The sequence below is a fragment of the Arvicanthis niloticus genome, chromosome 17 (genome assembly GCF_011762505.2).
Source record: "Arvicanthis niloticus isolate mArvNil1 chromosome 17, mArvNil1.pat.X, whole genome shotgun sequence".
NCBI lineage: Eukaryota > Metazoa > Chordata > Mammalia > Rodentia > Muridae > Arvicanthis > Arvicanthis niloticus.
The window spans coordinates 24937126-24963039 of NC_047674.1; the positions used below are offsets into that span (position 1 = coordinate 24937126).

The 25914-nt window shown below is 45.9% G+C and overlaps 1 protein-coding gene and 1 long non-coding RNA gene across 4 annotated transcripts in view; one reads left to right on the top strand and one right to left on the bottom strand.

The window, feature by feature from the left end:
• Positions 1 to 25708, top strand: part of Fhl2 (four and a half LIM domains 2) — a 70967-nt gene extending 45259 nt beyond the window's left edge. For both annotated transcript variants that reach the window (XM_076914947.1, XM_034521852.2), the window contains exons 3-6: positions 9623 to 9797; positions 19508 to 19677; positions 22472 to 22658; positions 25113 to 25708. In XM_076914947.1, coding sequence (XP_076771062.1) covers positions 9623 to 9797; positions 19508 to 19677; positions 22472 to 22658; positions 25113 to 25264 — 684 coding nt within the window. In that variant the 3' untranslated portion in view covers positions 25265 to 25708. The remainder of the gene's footprint in view (positions 1 to 9622; positions 9798 to 19507; positions 19678 to 22471; positions 22659 to 25112) is intronic.
• LOC117722608 (uncharacterized) lies at positions 612 to 9633 on the bottom strand. 2 transcript variants are annotated; one of them, XR_004608557.2, is made up of 4 exons: positions 9511 to 9633; positions 2001 to 2169; positions 1190 to 1308; positions 612 to 1071 (listed from the first exon to the last, which is right to left on the bottom strand). It is a non-coding gene; the product is annotated as an uncharacterized LOC117722608 (long non-coding RNA). The 2 variants fall into 2 exon arrangements; XR_013104632.1 differs by having other exon boundaries at positions 1171 to 1308.
• Positions 25709 to 25914: the final 206 nt, after the last annotated feature.

Consider the following 25914-nt stretch of genomic DNA (forward strand, 5'->3'; position numbering starts at 1 on the left):
CTGTGGAAGAAACCTAAGAGCCAAACAATAGCAATCTCTTCATGTATCTAATGGGCCAAGCATAAGAGCTCAGCTGCCAGACAGTCTCCATGCTTTCTGTTTAGGTGTCCCATGAGCCACGTGAACTCCAACAGTTACTTGACCCCTCTGTGCTCCTGTCCACATCTGTGAAATGGAAAATTGGGTATCTGCCGAGTGGGGTTATTGTGATAAGTGTTCTCACACAAAGTCCTCATACTGAACAGCAGCTGTGATGTTGTAAGCCCCGTGCTTCTGTTTTCTCTCCAATTCCTGTCCCGTTTGTTATGTAATGCTTTCTGTAACACATGCTTCTCGGAAGCCTCACCTTTCTATCCATTTTCATGGAGAAAATATAAGTAAAAACATCCATATGGAAGACAAACTCCTAGACAGACAAGAAGTGTTTTGTTTAAAAAAAAAAAGAATTTATGTAGGTAAGAAATAGTTCAGTTGGATAGCGGTCTACATAGTGTTCTGAAGAAAAGCTCCAGTTTAAAGGGAAAAAACTGTGCGTATCTGAGACTAGTCATCCCTGACTAATGGCTGAAGTAAAAACAAAACCCAAGTCACTTATCATTTCTCTAGAATGATTTAATGGAAAGACCCCAAAAGCCAGTCTTGCTTCCAGAGGCATTTTATGCACAAATAAACAAGAGTCTCTACAGAGGCCAAAGTCAACAAGACTGCTGAAGGGGTCAGAAGCTGGTGCACTGAACTTCTCAACCCGCATCGGCAACTTGAGATCGATGGGCGTGGGTCCTGCTTGCTGATTTTCCTCATTTGGGAACAAAGAGATATTGGGTTAAAGGGAGACCTTCGCAGTAGAGCATGTACACTGTTCGCCGTGGTTTTCTTGACTGGTGAATGCAGTCGTGTAGTTGACTTTGAGGAGGAAGACGTGACACAAAAGTTTCTGTTACTTCAGGCAGCAAAGCCAAAAATTGCAACAGGAGGGTGAGGTGCTTAACTGAGCTGATGGCCACTCGGTCCTTTTCTTAAAGCAGTGTAACCACCATGGACTGTGCTCAGCTCTCTGGAAGACACACTTATCTGTAAAAATTTAAGATATACTCATGCCGGTGGGAATTGGATTAATTTTGAAGTACTGACTAAATTTTAAGTGAGATAAATGGGTTGTGCCAACTGTACCTGTAGCTACTATACACACATTTATTTGATTGTCCCTGGGGAGCCACCTAGAGATTCTTCTCTTCTCCATTCAGCTGCTTCTCGAAAATTCCATGATACCCAAGAGAAGATCATTGATTCTGACCACTGGTGAAATAGCTGAGAACACACGAAACAAACATAACTTTATCATCCCTCAATACTACTTCTTAATTTTTCTTGGCTACCAGTAGATGTTAGCAAAAAGACTTCGCGCTGACTATAAGATTTTTGTTTTTATCAGCCTGAGTAATGAACCTCAGAAAATCAAGAAAAATAGACTGCCCGTAGAGAAATATGCATTTGAAAATTAATAACTTGAACAAAAGGGCCTCAGACGGAACAGACTGACTATTCCGTGTCTCTGCAAGAGAAGTCCCAATTCTAGGCAAGCAGTCATATACCAGTGGACCCCGAGAGGGGCCGTGAAGAGAGCAGTCATAGTAAAGAAAAGATGTCTGTAGAAAAAAAGCTAACAGCCAAGACTAAATTTAAAACTTAGCATCTGTAGTCAAGTTACTGGGCTCTGGCAGTTAAAAACTACTCCGTTGCATAGTCTAAGTCCCTCTAGGCCTGCCTGTGGATAAGGACTTTTGCATCCTACCTTATATGGAAGCCACTGATGCTCAGAAGAGTTGAAGGTCTTACTGAGAACTGGAACTAGAAAATAGTAGAGATAGTCTCCTGTCTGTCTCTGTTCCTAACCAACAACCTGTGCTCCCTGCCCACCTGCATAAAGCCTTGGCCATGATCTTCAGATCAAACAAGGACACTCAGTGGTCAGTCCTGTGAGCAAGAGATGTTTGCTTTACCTCTGCCAACTGGCCATTGATGGAAAAGGCCTTGTCCTGTCTCCTAGATGGCAATGACATGCTGCAGAAATGATGCTGGATTTGTTGTATGGTTCCTGTCCAGCTTCCTGGCGTTACTGAGGCAGATTCACTGTGTCCCCTGTCCCTGTCCACCACAGTATGCCAATCCCTGAAAGAGAGAGCTTTTCAGTAGAGTTTATTCCACAAGCCCATGGAAACTCAAGAGGAGGTCTCAGGTCCTCTCCCCAGGGCAGGGTTGGAATATTTAAACATGGAGTAGACGTTTGTGTCAAACTTCCTAACCTATAGCCATCAAGTCCCTTATTGAGGTGCTACCTCTTCTCAAGTAAAAGTGAAGCAATGGCAGCCGGTATGATCTGGATGCTTGATTCAGAAGCAGGAGCACATACGTGGGCTACACATTGGCTTTACTAGTCACTCAAGTGGGACATAGTGAAGTGCTGATAGAATTGATACAAATCCTTCCCACCAGAATATATTTTCTCACTCAATGTTGGAAGGTTTCTAATAGAAAATCTAGGAGGTTCTTGTGTGGGGAAATGTGTGAACTTTAAGACAGACTCTGGTTCTCATGTATCCGAGGAAGATCTAGATATCCCTATTCTGTTTTAGAAAGTTCTTGAGCGCTCAGAGTAGGGAGCTGTTAGAAAAAGGCCATTATTCCTGCCGGCATGATGCAGGCCATTTCTGCAGCCCTTCTGGACCCTTCTCTGGTAAGAGTAATGTTCCGTTCTTCCTCTCATGGCCTTTTGCAAACTTGATGCTTAGTCTTTGGGATGACTTTCAAGTTTTTTTTTTTTTTCTTTCAAAAATACGAGATCTTGTGTTGGGTGTGGTGGCTCATGCCTTTAATAACAGTACTCCAGAGGCAAAGGCAGATGGACTTCTGTGAGATCAAAGCCATTCCAGTTAACATAGCAAGTTCGAGGCCAGCCAGGGTTACCTAGTGAGACCCTGTCTACAAAATAATAACAGCAATAAAATTTTTAAAATGTATCAAGTTAGTGCTTTCCAAATTATTATTATTATTATTATTATTATTATTATTATTATTATTATTTAGTTTGTGTGTATGTGTGTGTGTATATGAGTATAGACAGATGTGAGTTATTGTGTATTTGTATAGATATTAGAGAATAACCCTTTTTGGAATTCTCCTGGGAGTCCCTGGGAGTTCTGACTTACAGGACCTAGGGCTCAGGCCTGTACGCAAGTTCCTCTATCAGAGGGGCTATTCTTGGCCTAATTTCTCTGTTCTTAATGAGTGAACTACCTTCAAAGATTTTCCATGTAGACTCTGTCCACGGACTTTGAAATGAGCACAGATATCATGGGTACAAAGGTTCTACTGGACCAAGGTTCCTGGTGGACACCCGAAGTTGTGATTTCTATGAGCGGCAGGACACCCTATAGTCAGCATGATAACAAGTCAGCTGCTGAGAGCTGTACATACAATGTGAAATCTACAGACGAAAGAATGATCCGTGCCCCATCTGGGACAAAGTGCAATTCCTTGAGATTTTGTCACACTCCCCAGAACAGGTTGTAACTTAAAACTTAAGAATTGTTTATTTCTGGATTTTTTCCATTAATAATCTCATATTGTGGTTGGCTATAGGTGTCTGAGAGTTTGGAAATTAAAACTGTAGTAAAGGGATTGGATTTATTTGGACAACCTTTCAAAAAAAAACCACTATATTTAAAGAAAACAATAATTCAGGGCCTTCGGAGTAGAAAATAAAGCTGGATGACTGGGTTCTAGAAAGAAAAAAAAAACCTCTTTGCTCAAGAAGCCCCAGACAGCATCCTGCAATAGTATGCTTAAGGCGGGACCCTGAAGCAAATCTGCCCAGGCTTACACCTGGTTCCATCTTCAACAAGCAGTGTGACAGGCACCAGCTCTGTCACCTCTGAGTCTCTATTTCCGTGTCTATCAAATAAGGTTGCTTATCTCACAGAACTGTCTGGGAAACAGATTGTGTGAGGAAACTGTTCTTCTCTGGGACAGTGTGTGACAGCCATTCCTTCTCCTGGTATCTATTCCTCCAGACTTCATTTGCGAGGATCTGAAAGAGCAGAGTGGAAACAGGATCACCCTGTAGTCCCAAAGCAAGCTGAGCATGGCTGATGAGCAAATCCACTCACACTGTGAAATCAGACTGCTTGAGAAGCAGTTAGTTTGGGGAAATGACAGCCAAACATCACCTAGCATGGGTGGAAAGGTGGCTGGCTGCAGTGGGGACCCTGCTGTCTAATGCTACAGTCCTTCAGGCCACTGACTGTCCCAGGGCTCAGCTGAAGTCCTAACAAGGGTACATTTGGAGGGAAGCAACAAGCATGTCCCAGATGGGGGATGTTCTCAAAGTGAAAACTATCTTCTGAAGAGAAGTGTTTGTGCTGTTCTCCCATGTGGATCACATTTTACTGCAGTTTATGACCTTCCAGTGGCCTTAGTAGTTTTGTTTTCATTTTTCTGGGAAGTATAAACTGCCTTTACCTTCTTTTTCCAATCTCTCTAGAAAACTTCTCTGTGTCTCTGTCTCTGTCTCTGTCCCTGCCCCCCTCCCCACCTCCCCCATCTGTCTCTCTCTGTCTCTGTCATTGTCTCTCTCTGTCTTCTTTCTCCAGTGCTGGGATGAGCATAGAGTTTTCTGCATGCTAAGGCAGTTTAAGCCACCCTGCCCCTTTGCATCTAAATGTTGTCAATACCCATGCTGTATTATGGTCCTCCTCAGTATTTGGAAGAGACTGTGGGTGCAGGATGTCTTTGAAAAGGATCAAGACTCTTATAGATAATAGCACGGCATTTGCACATAACCACACACACAGCCTCCAGTATTCTGTAAACTGTCTCTAGAAATATTGTGAGTATACAGTGTTTGTTCTCACTGCAGTACAAATACTATGTAAAGAATTGGGTTGTATTATTTAGGGAATATTAGCCCCCCCACCCAAAAAAGTATGAATGTTCAATACAAATGAAATTTTAGTTTTGAATCTTTTTGTCTGTGATTGACTGAATCCAAGGATTCAGAATCTATGGATGTCAGAGACATGTGTACAAAACAATGTAGAAAAACATGAACTAGTCAATACTGCTGGCATGGTGCTAACCGTGAAAACTAAAGTTCTGTTTGGAGCTGTGAATTGAGGAATGGAAAGATCACTTGGCACTGGATCTTCCTAGTTGGCAGGTCGTGTCAAGCATTGGTAAGCTCTGGGCTATCATCTCAATGTTTGAGTAGTATTTTTTGAACTGTCTCTGAGCCCTGGGAAATCCTGGGACTAAGACTCAAGATACTGAAACCAAATAGGCCTGGAAGCCTCTCTGTGCTCTGCAATCTCCTGTCACCATTTTCTCACACAAGCCCTTTGCCCACTTCCTGTTTAGTGGAGTAAGCTTGGAGACTAGGTGGAAGCTGAGACAGTTGCAAGCGATTCCAGATTCAAAGAGCACAGTCTGAGAGCCCCAGGAATTGCCCAACGGCCTCATCAGTGAGGTGTGGCTTTTAAAGAAATGCAGACGTTCTGTGTTGACCACACAGACTTTCACAGGACAGGTGAGATGTGCGCTCTCTGTGTAGCTGAGCAGATGGAGGTGTATACGTGCTGAAGCAGCCCAGTCAGTGTGAGCATGCTGGGATTGATTTGGAAAAGGTTGAAACTGACGTGCCACCTTTAAAAAAAAATAAATGGAAGCAAGTTTGGTTTGTTGAATCAGTAAAGGTGGAAATTTGGGGATGGAGGTTGGTGGATGCCTGAGGAAACATAACATTTTGCATCCTTGTGTCAAATCTGTTCTTGCATAAACGTAACGCTTTTCTCACAGGGTTATTGTATGGCTCAAAGTAGGCAAGTTGAATTTAAAAAACACATTTTTAGATGATTAAAAACAAAGGAAGTCTAAAAGCACTATCCAAAATTATCCAGTGCTGGAATTCTTACTGTGGAGCTTTTACAATGTTGAAATTTTTTAATAGGGCGTGGTAGCTCATTCTTGGAACCTTAGCTCCCGGAAGGCTAAGAAAGAGAATGCTCAGTCTGAGGCTTGGTCTCTCCAGTAAGCTAACAAACAAACAAACAAACAAACAAACAACAAAAATCAAACAAAACAAAAAAGCCAAGAAGACACAAGAAAGAAAAAATTCTGATTTTCATTACTATCTTTCTGTGGAAATTTAGTGTCAGTGAGTGACACTTTCAGGCCAGCACTTTCATGATTGACTGTGAGCTGGCATTCACTAGACAGTTTCTATGTAGCAGACGCTGCTACAAGAGCTTTACATGTATTTACTGTTCCTGTCACAGCCAATAGCAGGCACCTTCCTTCTGGTTTTTTCAGTGAGAAGTCTGAGTTTGAGAGGCTTGGTTCTTGCCCTTAGCCATGGAGCTGGTATGTGGATGATCAAGGGTATAATTGGTCTGGCTCTTGAGTCCCTGATCTTAATTGTTGAGTTTCCTGCTTCTTGGATCTCGGGGATACCCAGCCCATAACAGCATTAGTCATGTAAAGCATGTGACACGCATGAGGCCTTCTGACTGCCTGCACATCACACACACTCTGATGTTGACCCAGGAAATCCATCACCATCTCTAGCTAGAACAGGGGAAGGGCCAGTCTGATCCCCTCTTTACACTCCCACCTCCAGGACCTGCCAGCAGTGGTGGTACAATCCTGTTTAGTGGTGGGTTTTTTTTTTGTTGTTGTTTTTTGGTCCACCACTGAATTCAGGCATATAATCAGAGGTTGACATTTACCTTCAGAGAAAACATTTGTAAAGGTCCATGATACCCCAGACTCATACAGCATGTAAACGCAAAGAACGTTTCATTCTGCAGAAGTCCAGACAACCAAGTGTGCTCAAAGGCCTGATTTAAAGCACATTAGGGCTTCCTGGAGTAGGTGACCCTTATCTTATACCATCTCTAGGGACATTCCATTACCGAGACATGGGAGCAGGAAACTTGTTGAGGGTGTAGTTGAGGAAGTCTGGAAGCTGCTGCTGACACATTGTTCCTTGCCTTAGACCAGGTGGTGGGGCAGCTTCTGAGGCCTGGACTTGCCTGGACTTGCTCAGTTCTTGGAAACAGAGATTTAGGCCTAGTCTCCTTTACTGCTAATAGGAAGCCTTTCATGAAATCAGCCTAGCCTTCTCAATTTCTGTCAGAAAGGTGTAAGAATGACCAATGTGCACTACGCGCTATGCTCTCTATGGTGAGTGTGTGCACGCACAGGAGAGACAGGTGAGTTCCGAAGGCCTCAGAAACTGCGCACTGAGAGCTCTGCTCACAGGAAGGCAGCTGGGAGCGCTCTGCCTTGACTCTTCAGAGGCTCCCTGTGATCTCTGCATGCCTGACTTGACTCTCTGAGTAGGATGGGGCTTTTTCTTCTCAGCTCCACTTTTTAGCAGCTGGAAAGGCAGTGTTAAGTAGAGTCGAGTGATGATCACAGCCGAGAGCAGGCGCCTTCTGATTTGCCGCTGAGAAGTTGGGGTTCCCTGATCAGAAGTAGTCAAGTCAGCAGAGGCTGTGCCTTGGGCATGTCTGAAATCCTACAGTGATGGTTGCAGCTAAAGGACATGACAGTGCTCATATTTAAGGTCAAATTTGCAAGTGTCAAAGGACCGTCCGCAAGACGGTCCTTTAACTGTTGTGTTTTTGTTGCAGAAATGTTCACTGTGGGAAGAAAAAGGAGTTTCTGTAAAAACCTTAGACCGGTTAGAGCATTCAGCTAGCTTCTCTGCAAACTTCTCATTACACCAATGCAAAGAACTCTGTGCTTTTAGGGACTCCTAGCCTGTGTGGGACTGGTGACATCTGGTGGCTTCACTTTTAAGATGCAGTTCTTAAATTTTCCTCCCTCTTTTTTTCTTTTGTTTTGTTTTCCATTTCTAAAGGTTACCTCAAAATGCAAGTCCCCTTGACCCTTGAGGTGGGTTGAATGAGGTGTAAGTCTCAAACATTTGAATATCTGGTTTCCAGCTGGTGCTTGTTTGGAAAGGATTAGGAGATATGGCCTTGCTGGAAGATATGGGTCCCTATGGGCCCATTTACTTAAAAGCCTCTTCCATCTCCAGTGCCCTGCCCACTCTTTGCCTCCAAACAGCTGGTTTGAGCTGGTTTGAGACCGGAGAGCTCAGCTCTTCCCATCACCATGACTTTGCTCCACTGTCACGGCTTCTAATTCTCCAAAACTTTAAGCCCAGTTAAATACTTTGTTATCTTGATTGTGGCATTCTGTCACAGTGAAAAGCAACAGAATTGTGCAGCTTTTTTCTCCTCACTAATAAAAAGTGATCCCTTCATGTGTGTACAGTGCCCACTCCCTGCCAGATGACAGTAGGCCACCTTACAGAAAAGGCTCTTTTGCTTCTGTCCAATGGTGTGAGCCACTGTGAAAAGCGCGTTTCCACCAAGAACCCCCATTGGTGGGATGACATATTACAACAGAAGGCCAGCTAACTTCTGAAAAAGCAACTTTCATCTGGTATGGTTCAGTGGAAACCATACCACAGCCTGGCTTGGCTACACTCCAGCTGTGTGACTGCGGGCAAGCTTAGGAATGTCTCTGAGCTTCAGTACGAACTATATTTGAGAGCTGTGCTGTATTGTGAGCTTACAACACGGTCCTAATTACCATCATTCACAGTGCAGTGTATTTTTTATGTTTGTTTTCCATAAGGGGTTTAATTTTGAAGATGGGGTATATGTGTGGAGAGAGTCCAGGTTATACCTAATCCCAAATGATACCAATATATGTATATGATAGATCATATAATGATAATGTATACATTGTATGAGCTTAGCAGTTTGTAATGACTTAATACACAGACAGCTGGTCTCAAATTAAAGCAGATTATACTGTATTTCACTTATCAAAATATACAACAAAGTACATATGCTCTCCCTACCAAAAATGTATTCTTTTAAAATTACTTTCAGTATTTAACCTGCAAAAGACAGGTTTAGGCCTCTGCTCTCTCATCCCCTACTCTCATCATACATAGACTTATAAGGGTCCAGCATGTGTACAAGCCATGTCCCTGATCCATTTCTTCAAAGGACCAACCCACTGGCATGCAGGGAGCTGGGTTCAGAGGAGAGTGAACCTCACAGAAACAAGGTCTCCTAGTTCAGTGTCTGAGTTAGGTTTCTAGTGTTGTGAGAAAACATAAACCAAAAAAAAAAAAAAAAAAAAAAAAATCTAGGGGAGGGGCCTGTTTCAGATTACAGCTCCCAGAACTCACTAAAGCACTCACTAAAGCAGGTCAGAGCAGGAATAGGGAGGCAGGAGCAGATACAGAGGCTGAGAAGTGCTGGTTGCTGGTTTGTCCCCTCCCCGTGCTTAGCTGCTTTTTAAATAGCACACAGGACCACCAGCCCATAGTAAGCTGGCCTCTCACATCAATCACCAGTCAAGAAAATACAGCACCAGCACGGGCTTGTCCACAGGCAAATCTGCCCTCCTTCCTCCCCTTCCCACTCTTACCTACACACTCCAGCAGTGCAGTGCAGCAAGGGCCCCTGTGCTATGTATGAGTTAGACGGTAGCTTCACCTCTCCCGTCCTGCCTCTGACGATGTGTGTGTTTGCCCCTCCAGGACTTGTCCTACAAGGATCGGCACTGGCATGAAGGCTGCTTCCATTGCTCCCGGTGCGGGAGCTCGCTGGTGGACAAGCCCTTTGCCGCCAAGGAGGAGCAGCTGCTGTGCACTGACTGCTATTCCAACGAATACTCGTCCAAGTGCCAGGAATGCAAGAAGACCATCATGCCAGGTCAGAACACGTGCCTTTTTCATGCGCACGCAGCGCTGAGCCAATTTAGTGATGGGCTGTGGAGTGGGACTCTCAGTTGGCCAAAGACTCTGGTGATGACACTTCAGCGCTCCTCTGTGAACACAGGATATGTTAATCGATCTCAGATGCAGGCTTGAGATGGAGCAAGCCTTTAATCCCAGCACTCAGTAGGCAGAACCAGGCAGATTTCTGAGTTTGAAGCTAGCCTAGTCTACAGAGCTAGTTCCAGGACAGCTAAGGCTACACAGAGAAATCCTCTCAATCCACCCCCCCCCCAAAATATGGGGGTGGGAAAGGAATGAGGTGTCTCATCAGAAGTGGAATGAATTCTTGTTCAGTCAGTCTTTGGTATGTATCTCAGGGATTAGGTCCAGCTACCAAGACCCACAGGTTCTCAAGCACCCTATGCAAAATGCCTAATTCTTGTATAGAACATTTCCACATAGGTTTAAAATCATCTGCAAGTGGTGTGTGAACACTGTTATACTGTGTGGTATGGAACGTAATGACAGACGTCTGTCTATGTAAGTTCTCTAACGGATACAATTGTTTTCTTTGGGGACTCTTGATCCGATATTGGTTGGCCGAGGATATGCAGCAGCCTGTGGCTGGAGAGAACCGGCCAGAGGAAGAATTCCAGCAATTCCTTGGAAATGCATCTCCTCCTCTGCCTCTCTTCTCCCAGTACATGTGCTTTCTTGTTCTGCCCTGCTTGCTGGATTCACACTTGGTTATTTCAACAACTGTGATTTGTGCTCTGGTGTGCCGGGACTGGCCAAGAGCTCCACAGTGCTTAGCTGCACCCTCTGCCTGACCTCATGAAGTTACGGCCTAGATAGACAGACATCAAAAAAGGACAGAACCACAACTGGGTTAAGATCTATATGTAATGATAGGGTGTCTCTTTTTTACCTGGAGAAGATGAGTGTTCTCCCCGCCCCTCGTCTTGGCTTTGTATAGGAAAAAGGAATCTTTTATTTCCAAAAAGTGAGTGATAGACCAAGTACAGTGGTGCACACCTTTAATATCAATATGTCAGACATAGAGGCAGGCAGATCTCTATGAGTTAGATGTCAGCCAAGGTGAGTTAATAAAATTATACGAAGTACTGCTATAGCTCCGGGCCTACCTTGTAGCTCTGTGGTAGAGTGCTTGCCTAGCATGTGGGTTTGATTGCCATCACTGCAAAAATGCACATAAGTACACAATGCAAATATAATATTTAAGAAGCAAGCCTTATCCTTCACAAGATGTACAAATGGACATTTGAGCAGCTGAGAGAACCTGACCTAAGATTGTGGTGCCAAACGGCTTGGAAGGTTACGCATGATTTAGAATGTGGTACTAGCACATTGGTAGGTGGGAGGTTCAGAACCATGTAGCTTTCAGCATGTGTCATACTCACACATGAAGCTACTGCTTTGACATGCTGGCTTTGTGGATAAATACACAAAGCCAGCAGAGAGCATACGTCCATAGAAGTATCATTAGGAAGTGTAGGCTCTCCCTAAAGACCATGTAGGAGGAAGCAGCAGTAAGCAGATAACTTGGATGGAGGGGGACGGCAAGCTGATTAAGGATAGAGACAAGTGTGAGCAGATGGAATGTAAGGAAGTGTACCTTTGGGCATGTGGGCTCTGAACCATTCAAGTGGAGGATACTGACAGAGCCTGTGCAGTGGTCCAAGCAAGGTTATCAGGCGCCCTCTAGTGGACAAACCGGCTATAGGCTGTGAACTCAAATTACTTACAAGGCAGTCCTAAACCCAGACCAGCCTGGATGGCACAGCCAGATTCTATGCAAGATAACTAAATAATTTAAAGTGTCAAGACAGCTTCTTTGAAATCATTTAATTATAGGGAGGTTTAGAATCGAGGGGAAGCAGACATATTAAGAAACTTTAGAGTCACCAGGTATATCCATTCTGTGGCCCACAGGATTTGTATGACCCAGGATAGCCATAAATGGCAGCTAACACATTTGTAGATGACAATAACATATTGTCATATCAATAAGTTGCATACCCTTGGGGCTACAGTAATATTAAGTAACTACTAAATTGTGTATGAGATTTTTAAAACATGAGTTAACCTTGAGATTCTGAGTTTTAAAGTACATACTGAGAAAGTGGTCCATGCTTGTGGTTTTAGTTGAAATTTCTTAATGTATTAGCTATCTTAGCACTTATAATATTTAATTATTCATAATATTTATAATTTTAACTCAGTTCTGGAACTACTTAAGAATTTAAAGTTTGTTAAACAGAGAACTTTTAAGTAAAGCTATCAAATATGTTAAGTTGAAAAGAGAAGTCTAGAAGAAATTCAGTTTGCTCCACTGATAAACGAGAGCAACATGAAGCCATTTAAAAAGAATTCTTATTTTTTTTAAGAATCATATTCATTGCCAGGTGTGATGTGACAGACCTTTAATTTCGGCCCTCTATAGCTGGAGACACGCAGATCTCTGAGTTCTAGGCCAGCCAGTTACACAATGAGTTACAATCTAAAAACAGCAACAAAAGAATCAGGCTCACCTGAAACCAAAAGCTTAAGACCAATCTGGAAAATACCGAGATCACACTCGATGGGGGAGGGGCCGAAAGAAAACTCAATTGATCCTACCACCTCGGTCTTCCAAGTCGTAGGAACTAGAGGTATCACTCATTATTTATTATTATTATTATTATTATTATTATTATTATTATTATTATTATTATTTTACTCATTTCCGTACATGTTAAAGCAATACAAGTTGGGGCTGGAAGAGGGCTCAGACAGAAAATGCCTGCTTCCCAGCACCTCCCAGCAGTGCATAAGCTTATGGGGATGTGAGAACAGTTGTGGAGGTTGGAAAGGGCTTTCAGGAAGTACATCCGCAAAGTTCGCACTGATCTGACAAAGTGGCCGTTGACCGATGCCCCTCCTCTCTCTACTTGCTAACTCATTCATTCATGCTTTAGCCGCATGTGGCCCTATGGCTAGCAGTCTTCCTCACCCAGGAAGGGAGTCCTGCAATTGTTCTATGACCGCCCACACAGGCACAGCTCACGGAAAGGAGGAGCATTGGCCATTGGGATTAGTTCAGGCTGCAGTTCAGGCGAGGCGCCAGTTCTCAGCCACAATAATCCTCTTCCACAGATGTGTGGTGCACCCCCGTGTGCCAGGGCCCCGGTGAGCGCTTCATGGGGATTTTGTTGGAAAGATATCACCCTTTCTGTTCTGTCAGCCCCACCTCAGATACAATAACCATTTTTTTAACAAGGGAGGAAAATACAAGTCACAGAGGCAGTAAACTCCTGAAAGAAAGATGTGCTGGAGGTGGAGGGGCCGCCCGTTCTCCCTGGGTGTTTCTGTTTGCCTTCACTGCTGTGTGAGGAACGTAGGCTGTTCAGTGCTGACTACAACATCTGTCAGTGAATGTGTCCTCATATGCAGATGAAGATGCATGATACAGAATCTGGAAGATCCCAGCCAACCTTGACAGACGATTGAGTCTAAAGTCCCAGTGAGAGAAAACAGACGAACAATTCCTGAGAGATGAAACCTGCGCTTGGTCTCTGGGCTCTACACACACACTCTCACACAAACACATGTGCACATGCACACACGCAAGCGCACGTGCACACACACACACACACACACATGTACACACGATAGAGAGAGAGAGAGAGAGAGAGAGAGAGAGAGAGAGAGAGAGAGAGTTTAAGTCAAGGGTTTTGAGTTTGTAGTTTCAATGGATTGAATACCAACTTTAAGATCCAGGGCCAGCAAAGAATACTCCTGTGTCATTCTATAGCAGGACCCCATTGATGTGTGAAGAGCATGATGCTTGGGAGATAATTTCGAGTCAAATTCTAACTTGTGATGCTGTGGCTGTTCCTGGCCTCCTCCATGTCAGTGAACACCCTGCTGCTGAGCTATATGCACACACTCAAGCTCCAATCCTTCTGTGGGAGAGTGACTAACTTTCTGTTTTATTTCTGGCTTGCCTTGCTTTTGGCAAAGAGGAGGTACTGCAGAGTTCTGGGTGACAGACTGACATATGGGAAGTATTTGGGGAAGATATATGGGGCGAGAAGTAATACTTTTCCAAAGGAGATAATTAGACCTTCGGTAAGAGAGATTCTTATTGCTGCAGCATTTTTTTTTTCTTCTGGTTAATACGACTTTTAAATGACTGTGACACACTGTGACAGGAACAGAAGCACCCAGTCTGAAAGCACAGCTGGGGAGGAATAGGGAAGACGGAGCTGCATGGCAATTGGTGGAGCTGCATGGCAATTGGCGAGGCTGGAGTTTTAAGTCATGTTAATTAGAAACTTAGGGCCCAAGTGGAGCATTGGAGCATTGCCCACCAAGAGCTGGTTCTCCCACATCGATCATCAACCAAGAGGCTTGCCCACAGGTCAATCTGATGGGGGCATTTTCGAAATGGAGGCTCTGCCTCCCCAAGTGATTCTACCTCATATCAAGTGGACAAAAGCAGCACAAAACTCTATCTCAAAAAGGAAAACAGATTAAATCTTTGGTAGTCTTCTGAATAACAGCCTAGGGAAGTTACATTTGCAGTTCCTCTGGTGAACAGGGTCTCTCAAAGGCCCTCCCCAGGCCTGCAGCCCAGCCACACAGCTGCAGCCCAGCCACACAGCTGCAGCCAGTCACACAGCTACAGCCCAGCCACACAGCTACAGCCCGGTCACACAGCTGAAGCCAGTCACACAGCTACAGCCAGCCACACAGCTGCAGCCCAGCCACACAGCTGCAGCCCAGCCACACAGTTGAAGCCAGTCACACAGCTATAGCCAGTCACACAGCTGAAGCCAGTCACACAGCTACAGCCAGTCACACAGCTGCAGCTCAGCCACACAGCTACAGCCAGTCACACAGCTACAGCCCAGCCACACAGCTACAGCCAGTCACACAGCTACAGCCCAGCCACACAGCTACAGCCCAGCCACACAGCTACAGCCAGCCACACAGCTGCAGCCTGGTCACACAGCTGCAGCCTGGTCACACAGCTGCAGCCAGCCACACAGCTACAGCCTGGTCACACAGCTGCAGCCTGGTCACACAGCTGCAGCCCGGCCACACAGCTACAGCCAGCCACATAGCTGCAGCCAGCCACACAGCTGCAGCCTGGTAACACAGCTGCAGCCAGCCACACAGCTGCAGCCAGCCACACAGCTGCAGCCTGGTCACACAGCTGCAGCCAGCCACACAGATGCAGCCTGGTCACACAGCTGCAGCCAGCCACACAGATGCAGCTCAGCCACACAGCTACAGCCAGCCACACAGCTGCAGCCCGATCACACAGCTGCAGCCAGCCACACAGCTGCAGCCAGCCACGGAGCTACATAGTAGCTTAGTTAGCTACATAGTTGCAGCCAGCCATACTGCAGGAGCCCAGCCTTAGGGTCTACTTACTGCTGCTTCTGTTCTCCCCTTTTTGGCTTTGTTCATTCACTTCTGAAGTGTTCCACCCTCTTCTGTGTGACTCCTATGTCCCCAGTTCCTCCAGTTTTCCCTATCCTTTATGCCCAGTCAACCAGCGCTAGGATCTTTCCTGCCTGTGAGCAGGCAGGCAGGCAGGCCCTGGGAGGTAAAGGTACAGAGGGAGGACTTAGGTCTGCAGAGAGCAGCTCGGTTAGCTCCACAGATGACGGTTTTTTGCATCTTAGTATGCTATACCAGCACGGGTGCAGGACAAGTGGATGAGGAAGCTCACTATGCAGGGCGGCTCATTTTCCTCATGTGGGTTCTGGGACATCGCTGTCAAGATGGAGGACAGAGGAGTCACAGAGGCCTTTTGTTGTAGTGAGCACATATAGCCTCTCTAATTGTATACAAGAGGAGTCCTGGGTCCATCCCATACAGTCCATGATGCTGGACGGAGCACCTAAGTGGTCTTTATGCCCTAGGTGGAGCCAAGAGCTATGTGGACCTTGGTCTGCTCACCTCACATGGTCTGCATGACTCTCCTCTGTCAGTGCATACTTGAGTGAACCCTGCCAACTAGAGTTACTTTGAATACAGAAGCAATATAGCTGTTGGGACCTTAACACACTCATGTCCCTTTGTACACTGTCCTCCACTCCTCAAGCCTCTCTGATGCTGTCAGTATCTTGGCTGAACAGCAAGCGGGCCATGGGAGACTACTTTGTTTTGTTTCTCCCTCTGCCCTGTCAGTCCAGGCTCTACCCTGGCTGGCTCTTTTGGGTAGAAATGACTGTTCTGAAGTCACAGACTTTCATAGGGACATTGCCTCCTTTTCCAACAAGTCTTGGAAAATTTCCTGCCACTGAATCATTGAAATTGTTTTAAAGCCTTAGCTCAGGGGCTGTTGAAAGATGGGAACCCTTAGCACCAGCCATGGGATGGCTCTTTGAAAACTTCCCCTGTCTTTGTGTCAGACTCATGGCAATCTGTTAGTGAGTGGAGAGGCACAAGTCGAACAAGGGACAGGCTCACGTGGTGACGGAAAGCCTGACATCTGAGGAGATCCTCCAGGCTGCAGCCTCCACCGGAGCATTCAGAGCCCACGGGGCTGAAAGTGACACGCTTTCTCTGAGTTGGTCCCACCCTTGAGGAAAAACTTTGTTCTTTGCTCACAGGATCTTTAGCTGTTGCAAGGGGTATGCATGGTCCATGAAGAACCTGCTTCCTTCTAAGTTTGCCAGCTGACAACAGTAATTTCATCTAAAAAAAACCATATTCACAGTAGCATGAAGACCAGGAGATTTGATATTGTTCAGATTTTAGGAAACAAGACCTCTCTGCATTGCCAGGCTTGCTTCAGACTCTGGGCTCAAATGATCCTCCTGCCAAAGCCTTCTGAGTGGCTGGCACTACAGACATGCCTGTACTTAGAAATGGCCCTGATTTGATCTCCCTGTTTACAATTTTGCTTAAAATATTAGACTCTATTAGATACATGTAAATACCATATACCAATTATACCATAAAAACAAAAGGGAAGGGAAGGCAGAGCTTCTCTGGAGCTTTGGTAGTGGATTCAGGTTCACAGGACTTAGTCTAAGTCCGTCTCCCTACCCAGCCCCACACACCACACTGACAAGACAGGAAACTAGAATTTCATCATAATCCTGTCCTGGGACTTGTCAGTCCTCAGAACCTAACTGCTAGGCCCCTGTCAGCTGGTTTCTTGCTGGTATCAGAGGGAGAAGGGCTCAGTGAGACTGGCCAGCTCTAATCTTACACCTGCGTGTTTCTTTTTCCTCACTTGTCTGTTTGGGTGGGAACAGGACTATACCAGCCACATTGCAGGTAACTCTGCCGCCTGTGGCCATGGCAATGGGTGACCTTCCCGGCATTTTCCCTGCGGGTACAATTCCCCAGCCCTGCGTTGCTATAAGATTTACTTCAGAGCCCAGCATGGTGGCATATACTTGTAATGCCAGCACTCATGAGGTACAGGCAGAAGGATAGATGCAAGTTCTAGACTAGCCTGCTCTAAATAATGAATTCTAGTGCAACCAGAGCTACAAAGCCAGACCCTATTTCAAAAACCAAAGCATATTTACCTCAACACACACTGGAGAGTTGTAGCCAACTGTATTCGGTGACAAATCACTTGCTTGATGACCTGCTTAACAGCATCAGCTCAGAGAGACAGGAGCAGAGGACCAAGATGCACGTGGTGGTAAAGGTGCCAGCCCCTGGGTGCCAAGGAAATGCATTTGACAACTACCCATTCTCACCCTCACGCTGGTTGTTCAATGTCATGTTCACCTCAAGATCCATCATCCACCAGGACAGCCTATGTGCCTCCGCTTTAGAAGGCACAGTGTGTTACCCACCCATGGACCCTGCACATTTTACACTATCTACGTAAGACAGAACCTCTTGGAAGAATTAAACGCTGAAAAAGTGACCCAAGAATGCAGTCTCATAACCATGTACGAATTCTCAGTGCATCCCTGGCCACCCACAGCACAGATGTCTCCTGACTAGCCTTCCATCCAGCTAAAGTAAAGGCCAAACCTTGCTGTTTTGACTGAGAGCTAAGGACTGATTCACAGATGCTTGCGTTATTCAGTGTACTTCTGCTGAGTATGGAGCAGTGGGCCCCTTCCAGGTACTTACCCCCATTTTGGAGGCCTAGGTTGAAATTGCCCCCAGTCTGCATCCTTTATATGATCCACAGAGCTAAAAATATTTCCCGTCAAAGCCATAAAAGCCAGATGTGATGCTGCATGGAAAATGTGCACACTGCTCTAGAAGCTGACACAGGAGATTTGTACACGTTCTAATTTTTTTTTAAAGCTAAAAACATGGTTTTTTTTTTTTTTCAGTTGCAAATGATACAGTGTCTGTCACAAACTCAACTATTCTGCAGGTCCTCTGCCATTGGAAAAAGAACGGAGGCTGTGATAATAAATGGTTTGTGGGCTGTAGGTATAGTGATAGAATCCTTCCTAGCATGCAAGAGGCCCTCTTAGCTCTACCATAAAGTTGACAAAATAAACTCCATTTAAGAAACAGACAGCAGTGTGGGTCTGGCCCACAGGCTGCGGTGGGTTATCTCTGAGGTATCACACACACGAGACCCCACTTTTTTTTTTTTTTTTTTACCCATAACCTCTTTTCCTAGTCTACTGCATCATACAAAGGGTATCACACACAGCTTCAGTTTTGAATGTGCTCATTTTATAAATATACACACATGTTAGGGGATGTGAAAGAAAATCAGCTAATAAACGCAGAATGTTTGCTGTTGGTCAAGGCTGCTGAGGGTGGAGTGAACAAATTTCTAGGACATGCAGACTGAAGAGCAATAGAAATGTGCAATGCCAGTAGTGACTAGAGTAGCTCTCGTTCTAGTTCACAGCACAGTGTGGAAAACCAGAGAGATCCGTCACCGTGCAGTTCACACAGCAGGTGTTGCTGAACTGCCTCACTGCACTGGGCTGGAGGCTCCAGGTCATCGATTGCACATTTATTATTATTAGTGATTAGTGTTTGTGTGCATTGTGTATGCGCGTGTAAGTGTGTGCATGCGTGCGTGCGTGTGTGCGTGTGCGTGTGCATGTGTGTGTGTGTAGGGGCATGTACATGCCACAGTGCACTTGTGGAGGTAGGATACCTCTTGGCTTGCTTCTTCTGTGGTGAATTCTGGGGATTGAACTTATGTCAGGCTCTCTCACAGCAAGAAATATTACCTGCTGAGCCATCCTTGTGGCCTCTAGTCACTTCTGCTTCACTGTGAACCAGATGGATGTTCATTAATGAAGCTACAACAGGGGATGTCCAGCATTCAGTCCATCCTTAGCAAGTATATTCTGAGACCCACCATTGATAGTACTTAGCGTGCATTTACTCTGCTTTATGACAAAATTCAGTGTGTATTGCACACAGTAAAATTAAGTTAATAAGGTAATTATGAACCCAAGGAGTGTGGTACCATGATAGTTGGTCTTGTAATGAGGTAGATTGGTAGTAAATACAGTGTGGATGCCCTGGGCAACAGGATAATACCCATCCTTGTAGATAGTGTTGAAACAAAAGGAAAAATAGAAGTCATCTCCAGTTAGAGATGAGTGTTTGAGAGCAGGAGAGACTTGCCATATATATATCATAAGACTAGTAGGTAACCGGCTCTGGATGCATGTTACTGGGACTCCAGCCAGGCTAATGGCAGCTTCTGATTTCTCTTGCCCCTGACCACAGGTACCCGCAAGATGGAATACAAGGGCAGCAGCTGGCACGAGACCTGCTTCACCTGTCAGCGCTGCCAGCAGCCCATTGGAACCAAGAGCTTCATACCTAAGGAGAATCAGAACTTCTGTGTGCCCTGCTATGAGAAGCAGTACGCCCTGCAGTGCGTGCAGTGCAAAAAGGTACTTGGGATCCCGTGGGGCCTCTTGTCCTTCTCAGCTTCCGTCCTCTGCCCAGCTGTGACAAAGGATCTCCTGTCGTATCTCTATGCTATGAGAGCTTGCCCATTCCTGCCTTGCACGTTTGTTCTCCTGGGTGCTGTATATTGATCTATTGGGTTTATGAACTGGTCTTTTTTTAAGAGATGATTTTTAAGCAAAAAAAAAAAAAAAATCATGCCTTCAAGAACATTTCCAAACATTATTGCCTGATATTGGAGGGAAGGGAAATGCCCTATCTTTAACCTGTCAGACCCGCAGGCAAGGTCTGCCACTCTCTCTCCCACATACAGCTCCATGGAAGGTGGCACCTCACTTCTCTGCCCATCTACACCCTCTCCTCTCCTCACTTTCCAGCTCCATTGGCATCCATCACATTCTTTGCTCAGCATAGTCCTGTTCTTGTTTCTTCTGGGATCTCTCTCTGCTGTGCAGCCACCTCTTCGGGCTTGGAGACAGTTTGGTCCCTTCCAACAAGCTTTATCTTGACGTGGTAGGGGAAGCTCTCATTTGGTTCACCCGTAATGAACTCTGTAAGCGAGGCAGGTAGCACACCATGATTGTCGTGTTCATTCATGTATCTCTGACAGCCAAAGAATCTATTTATTTGTGCATTTGCCCAACAGAGACTCAGGCACTGTTTAGAGGCTGTTGACTTTGAGATCAGCTCCACTGCCAGGGCTACAAACCTGTAGGCACCCTACAGACTCCACGTGGCAATACCGTGATAGTAGTCCTGGTGGCTCCTTTGAGTCACTTGTCCTGTCATCTGCCCATCAGTCCTCTTAGTTGCAAAAATGCAGAAGACACAGTTTTGTGGGTGCAAGCCTTTGTATATGTGCTCCCTAAAATCACTCAGGGCTTTCAAGATAGACACATCCCTCCTCAGACAAGGAAAGAAGACCTGCAGCAGCAGGGATCTGAGGGTGGGCAGGACATTCCAAGGCTGGATTTTAACAGGTGGAAATGATTCTGCAGCCAGAAGGGTGTCTTGATACATGTGCTGTGAGACAGGACAGATTGGTCACAGAGTAGACGACAAGAGGAACCAGCTAAGATGGAGGCGTGGGGGGGGGGGGTGGAGGTTGGGGGTGTTGAGGAAAGAAATCTCCAAGAAAGCCATGTGTAAGCTGAAGTGAAGCTGAGCATGCTGATGTGGTGTGAAAGGGTGTGGGGGAGGGTGTGAGGAGATGTGGAGTGAGTGGGAGGAAGTGGAAGGTATGAAGAGAGGAGGAGCAGTGGAATGGGGCCCAGTGAAAGAGGTAAGGTAGAAGGGGGAGGAAGAGGAAGGGGAGGGGGAGAAAGTGGGGGAAAGGAAGAGGTGAGAAAGGAAAAGGAAGGGGAGAGAAAGAAATGGGGAAGGGAAGGGGAGGAAATGGGGAGGGGAAGTAAGGGGAAGGGAGGAAGGAGGGAGGGGAGGAAGGAAAGGTGAGGAGAGGAAGTGGAAGGAGAGGAATGGGGAGGGGAAAAGGGGGAGGAAAAGGAAGAAATGGACAGGGAGGAAGTGAGGAGAGAAAGTGGGGGAGGGGGCTGGTGAGGAAGCGTATAGTCCAGAGGAGAGTAGAAGGACCTGATCCAGAGCACAGAGGGAGGGCCAGGGGGATCTCCAGGCAGAGTAAACATCACCTCACATATACATGCTTCTTGTATCTCCGAGAACATGAAGACCCAGAATATTTTCCATAAATTCTATTTCTAGGGCAGGGGAGTGACAGACAACTGATTTCTAATGTGTGGTTTAATGACAAGAGCACAGGACAGAAGGGAGTCTTGATCCTCCTTCTTGCCTTGTCATTAGCCTGTTGTGACTTAAGTCTTGGTCAGCGCCTGGGTCTCAGCAGCTTCATCTGCAGCATAGAAATAGCATCTTGCTGCACAAGCCTCATACAGGGACTTCAGAAACTGCCAAATGCTGCTATACCGTTCAAAAAGTCAAGAGCACCAGGATATGGCCTGGAGTATTTTCATTGTCTTCTGTGGCCACTGCATGTTGAGACCCACTTAGACTCCCCTGACCTCTGACTCTACTCTTCACCATGATTTAAATTCATATGAAAAGCAGTATTTGGAGGTCACTGGATGCAGTTGAGGTACGGCAAGCCTTTTATCACCTTGTGGCTTCGTCAGAAACCTTCTATGACTGTAAGACAGTTTGAGGATAAAGGCCCCCAGGCTGCTGGTCCCTTCAGGTCACACCAGCAGATGCCTATTTCAGGTGTCTTTAAGCCTCTGCCTTTCTGCCTCTCTAGTTATTGTATAGGCTGAGCATGAGACCAGAGCTGGAGAGGCCACCACTTGCTGGGATTTGAAGGAAGGCTTCCACAGAGATTCGTTTCTTTCTCTTTGTCACTCCAACTTTGTAGCTAGAACTGAGGCACTAAGGTCTCGAGCTATAAGGATCTCGGGGCTGCTCAGAAGTAGCAGTTGATGCCTTCAATGTTATCTCTGATCATGACTCCACCACTGTGCCACATTCCTATTTGGGATGGTGACAATGCCTCATAGCACCCATCCCTTCTGTTCCCCCTGCACACCCTGAAAACTAAAGACCCAGCATCACTAGGGAGAAAGCCAGGAGCTACAGCACAGTGGTATGTACGATAATGTGAGTGCCCAAGGTATGAGGTTTCTTTATCACTTCAACCAACTGTACATTTGTTGGGGGTTGGGGGTGGTTTACATCATCCATAGGCAACAGCAGTGGCAGATGTCTATCAGAAACAGGGGCAGTCCTGACTCTTACCCTTGTCTCCCCCAGCCTATCACCACAGGAGGTGTTACTTACAGGGAGCAGCCCTGGCACAAGGAGTGCTTTGTGTGCACAGCCTGCAAGAAGCAGCTATCTGGGCAACGCTTCACAGCACGGGATGAGTTTCCATACTGCCTGACCTGCTTCTGTGACTTGTACGCCAAGAAATGTGCTGGGTGCACCAACCCCATTAGTGGTATGTATGGCCTGGGAAGGCTATTGTCAGGGCATAGGCTGGCTGCTTCCTGGAACAACATGGACGTCTAGAGTGTTAGCATGGGTGTTGTTAGTATCTTGAAGCTCTGAGCCCAACAAGCATTTCTGCCTCTCTGCTGTGCATCCTCAGAACACAGCTGGTGACTTTCCCTTAACCCTGGTCATGTAGAACCACTGGCCTGTCACTGAGTGTTTCTGTTTGGGTCTGAGTCTATTATAGTCACATGCACAAAATGAATGGTACATTTCAGCCCTGACAGCAGACCTGCTATTTGAAGTATTTGTGTCATCTTAGTGAGACTCTTCTCACCACAAACCACAGCTAGATGGGGGCATATTCTGAGCAGTTTATTCATAGCACAGTCCCCAGAGAGTCTGACAAAGTGAGAGCCCAAAACGTGACTGGCTGGTAGATCAGTATCTGGACTGAGCTATCGAGTATGCTGAAGATATTGAAGGTGGAGACAACTGGCTTCAGACTAAAGCCCCTTTGATTTCTCACCATGTAGCCAATCAGTGTCAGGGGATAGTTGTACAAGTATTCTTGTCACATGTAGGAGTGCCCCCCATGACATTCACATCTTCCTTTCCACACACACCCTAACACCAGGGCTCCTCTTTGCCCAGCTGTAGAACTTACCAACAGTGTGAGAAGTATGGGATGCCAGGGTGCCCTAAAAGTGTCTTAGAGGGAGGCTGGAGGATGACTCAGTGGTTAAGAGTATTGGATGCTCTTCCAGAGGACCCAGTTTCAAGTCTCAGTACCCGTATAGCACTACACACTGTAATCCCAGTACCAGGAACCCAACACCCTCTTCTGGCCATTTGCATACATGTGGTGCGCAGAGATATATTCAGGTAAACACACATAAGAATTAAAATACAAATCTGAAAATAAAAATAAAAAGCATCTTGGATTTGCAGCCCATTCAGATCTATATGCTAAGAAGAGACATCACCATTTTCCAAGCCTTTAGCAGCCCTGGGAACTTTCCAGAGCCTCCTAGGTGACTCAGAGGTGCAGAAAAGTTACAACAGTAGGCCCGAAGCACAGATTGGATTCTGCCCAGGGCCAGTGGCAAAGTTCTGGTTCTAGAATAGGGAAGGTGAGTTATATGGAAAGTAGATACTGGGTGTTGCCTGCCCCCTTTGTGGTTCTGTGAATCGAACCCAGGGGTTCACACATACTAGGCAAGCACTCTGTCATTGAGTTGCATCCTCAGCTCCAGGAATTTGCCTTTTTATTTTTCTTACAAGTTATTTAGAAAAAGAGGGCTGATAAGCTTTGCTGGTGTGTCCTCCACCAGACAGCAGAAGTGGCCTTTGAAAGGACACAGGTAGAGAGTCACGTGCAAGGACCCAGCCTTGACATGGCTTGTCAAATACGTCATTTTTCTGGCGAGGAAGGGCTTGTTACAATAGGATCTACCTGATGAGTTAGAGTCTTTGTAAGTCTGAGAACTTAAAGTAGTGCAGTGGTGCAGGTGTAGCTGCTTTCTTACAGTATGATTTAATCACAACAATTTTTTAGTAACTGAAATTCACCAGCTAAATTTCACCAGAACAGATGGCAACTCTGACGTAAATTCGTGTATTCCATTGTTCATCGTTTCAGGGTGTCCAGCGACCATACAGACCACCTGTCACTGATAGTGCAGTTCCACTCTGTGAACTTTAAATATCACATGGGGACCAGTCAGACATGAGTCAAGTTTTCTTGTTGACCAGTGCTGGAACCCAGGGTGTAGCTCAGTGCTCAGCTGCTTCCTTACCGTGCCCAATCCTGGCCCTGCCTCCAGCCCTGTGAAAAGATCAAACTGGTTTTGTTCAGTCCTTTATGCTTTCAGGGGACACTCAGGCCAGTGATCCTGTGTTCCTTCACTACACTGTACTTCAACTCACTGAGCTGCTTTCTCTCATCCACAGCTCCTGCTTCTGGAGCTGGACCCAGGGCCATCCCTCTGCAAGCTGGTACTTCCCTAACCTGTCCCAGAACTTTTCTAGGTCCTTTCCTACCCTGCCTCCCTTTATCCACTCCCTCTGTTACAGCACTCAGCAAAAAGCACAAAGAACTTGCTCCCTTTTCTTATGGGGAGCAGGTTTCATTCCAGGAGAAAACAGAATAATCAAGGAAACAGACACTTTTCGTCTCACCGTGCTAGCAATGGAAGCCAGGCCCTACAGGCAAGGGCTCTACCACTGAGCTACACAGCCAGGCAAAACCGTCACTTTTTCATAGTGTTATCGTACCCCTGTTAAGACCAGTTTCTGTTCTGATGACCCTGAGCTCCTTGAGGCTGTGAAGAGTTGTTGACTATATGTGCATTCTCTGCTCTCAGTTGCTTGTCTGAAGCTCACTGCGCATGTGTCGTACAGTGGGCACAAAGGTTGAAGCGGACCAAAACAGTGCGATTGTGTTTTCTTTTGTGCACAGGTCTGGGTGGCACAAAGTACATCTCTTTCGAGGAACGCCAATGGCACAACGATTGCTTTAACTGTAAGAAGTGCTCCCTGTCCCTGGTGGGACGGGGCTTCCTTACAGAGAGAGATGACATCCTCTGTCCTGACTGTGGAAAGGACATCTGAAGGCGGCACGGAAGCCACAGCTCGTGGCGCAGAGATTCGTGTGTTTTCTTTCATAACCAGGCAATGCTGTGTTCTGGTTCCCACCAGCCACCATGAGGCTTCCTCTCGCTGCCCCGGCTTCATGTTTGTTGAAACCCTTTAGCTCTTTACTTCAGTCTCAGTGGGGACAAGATCCATCTGTAAACCCCGGATGGGAAGATGGCTTGAAATTTTATAGAAACGCAAGGCAAATTGAATGAAAAAGTCCTGAGTGTCTGTATAATGCATCCTTCCTTCACATCCTATTTAATTTTTAAGTGCAATTAACATTTGTTATGAACATGAATGTATTTTCAAGGGAGAGCTGGGATTTGCAGCTTTGTAATTTCCTTTTTGTGTAAAACCTAGAGTAAGATTTATGTGACTTACAATAAAATTATTCGAAATAAAACATTTTGCTAATCACAGTGTGTGAAATAATGGTTAATAATGTTAGGGTCTCACTTCACATAACCGTTTTGAGGGTCAGTGACCACTGGCTGCAGTAGGTTCTAATGGTCTAATGGTCAGTATAGGCTGGACTGGGGTGGTGTTCATCAAAATTACACCACACTGTTTCAAGAAAGCCTTCTGGTAGCCAACTCTGCTCTCTCACAAGCTTCCCTCCTCCT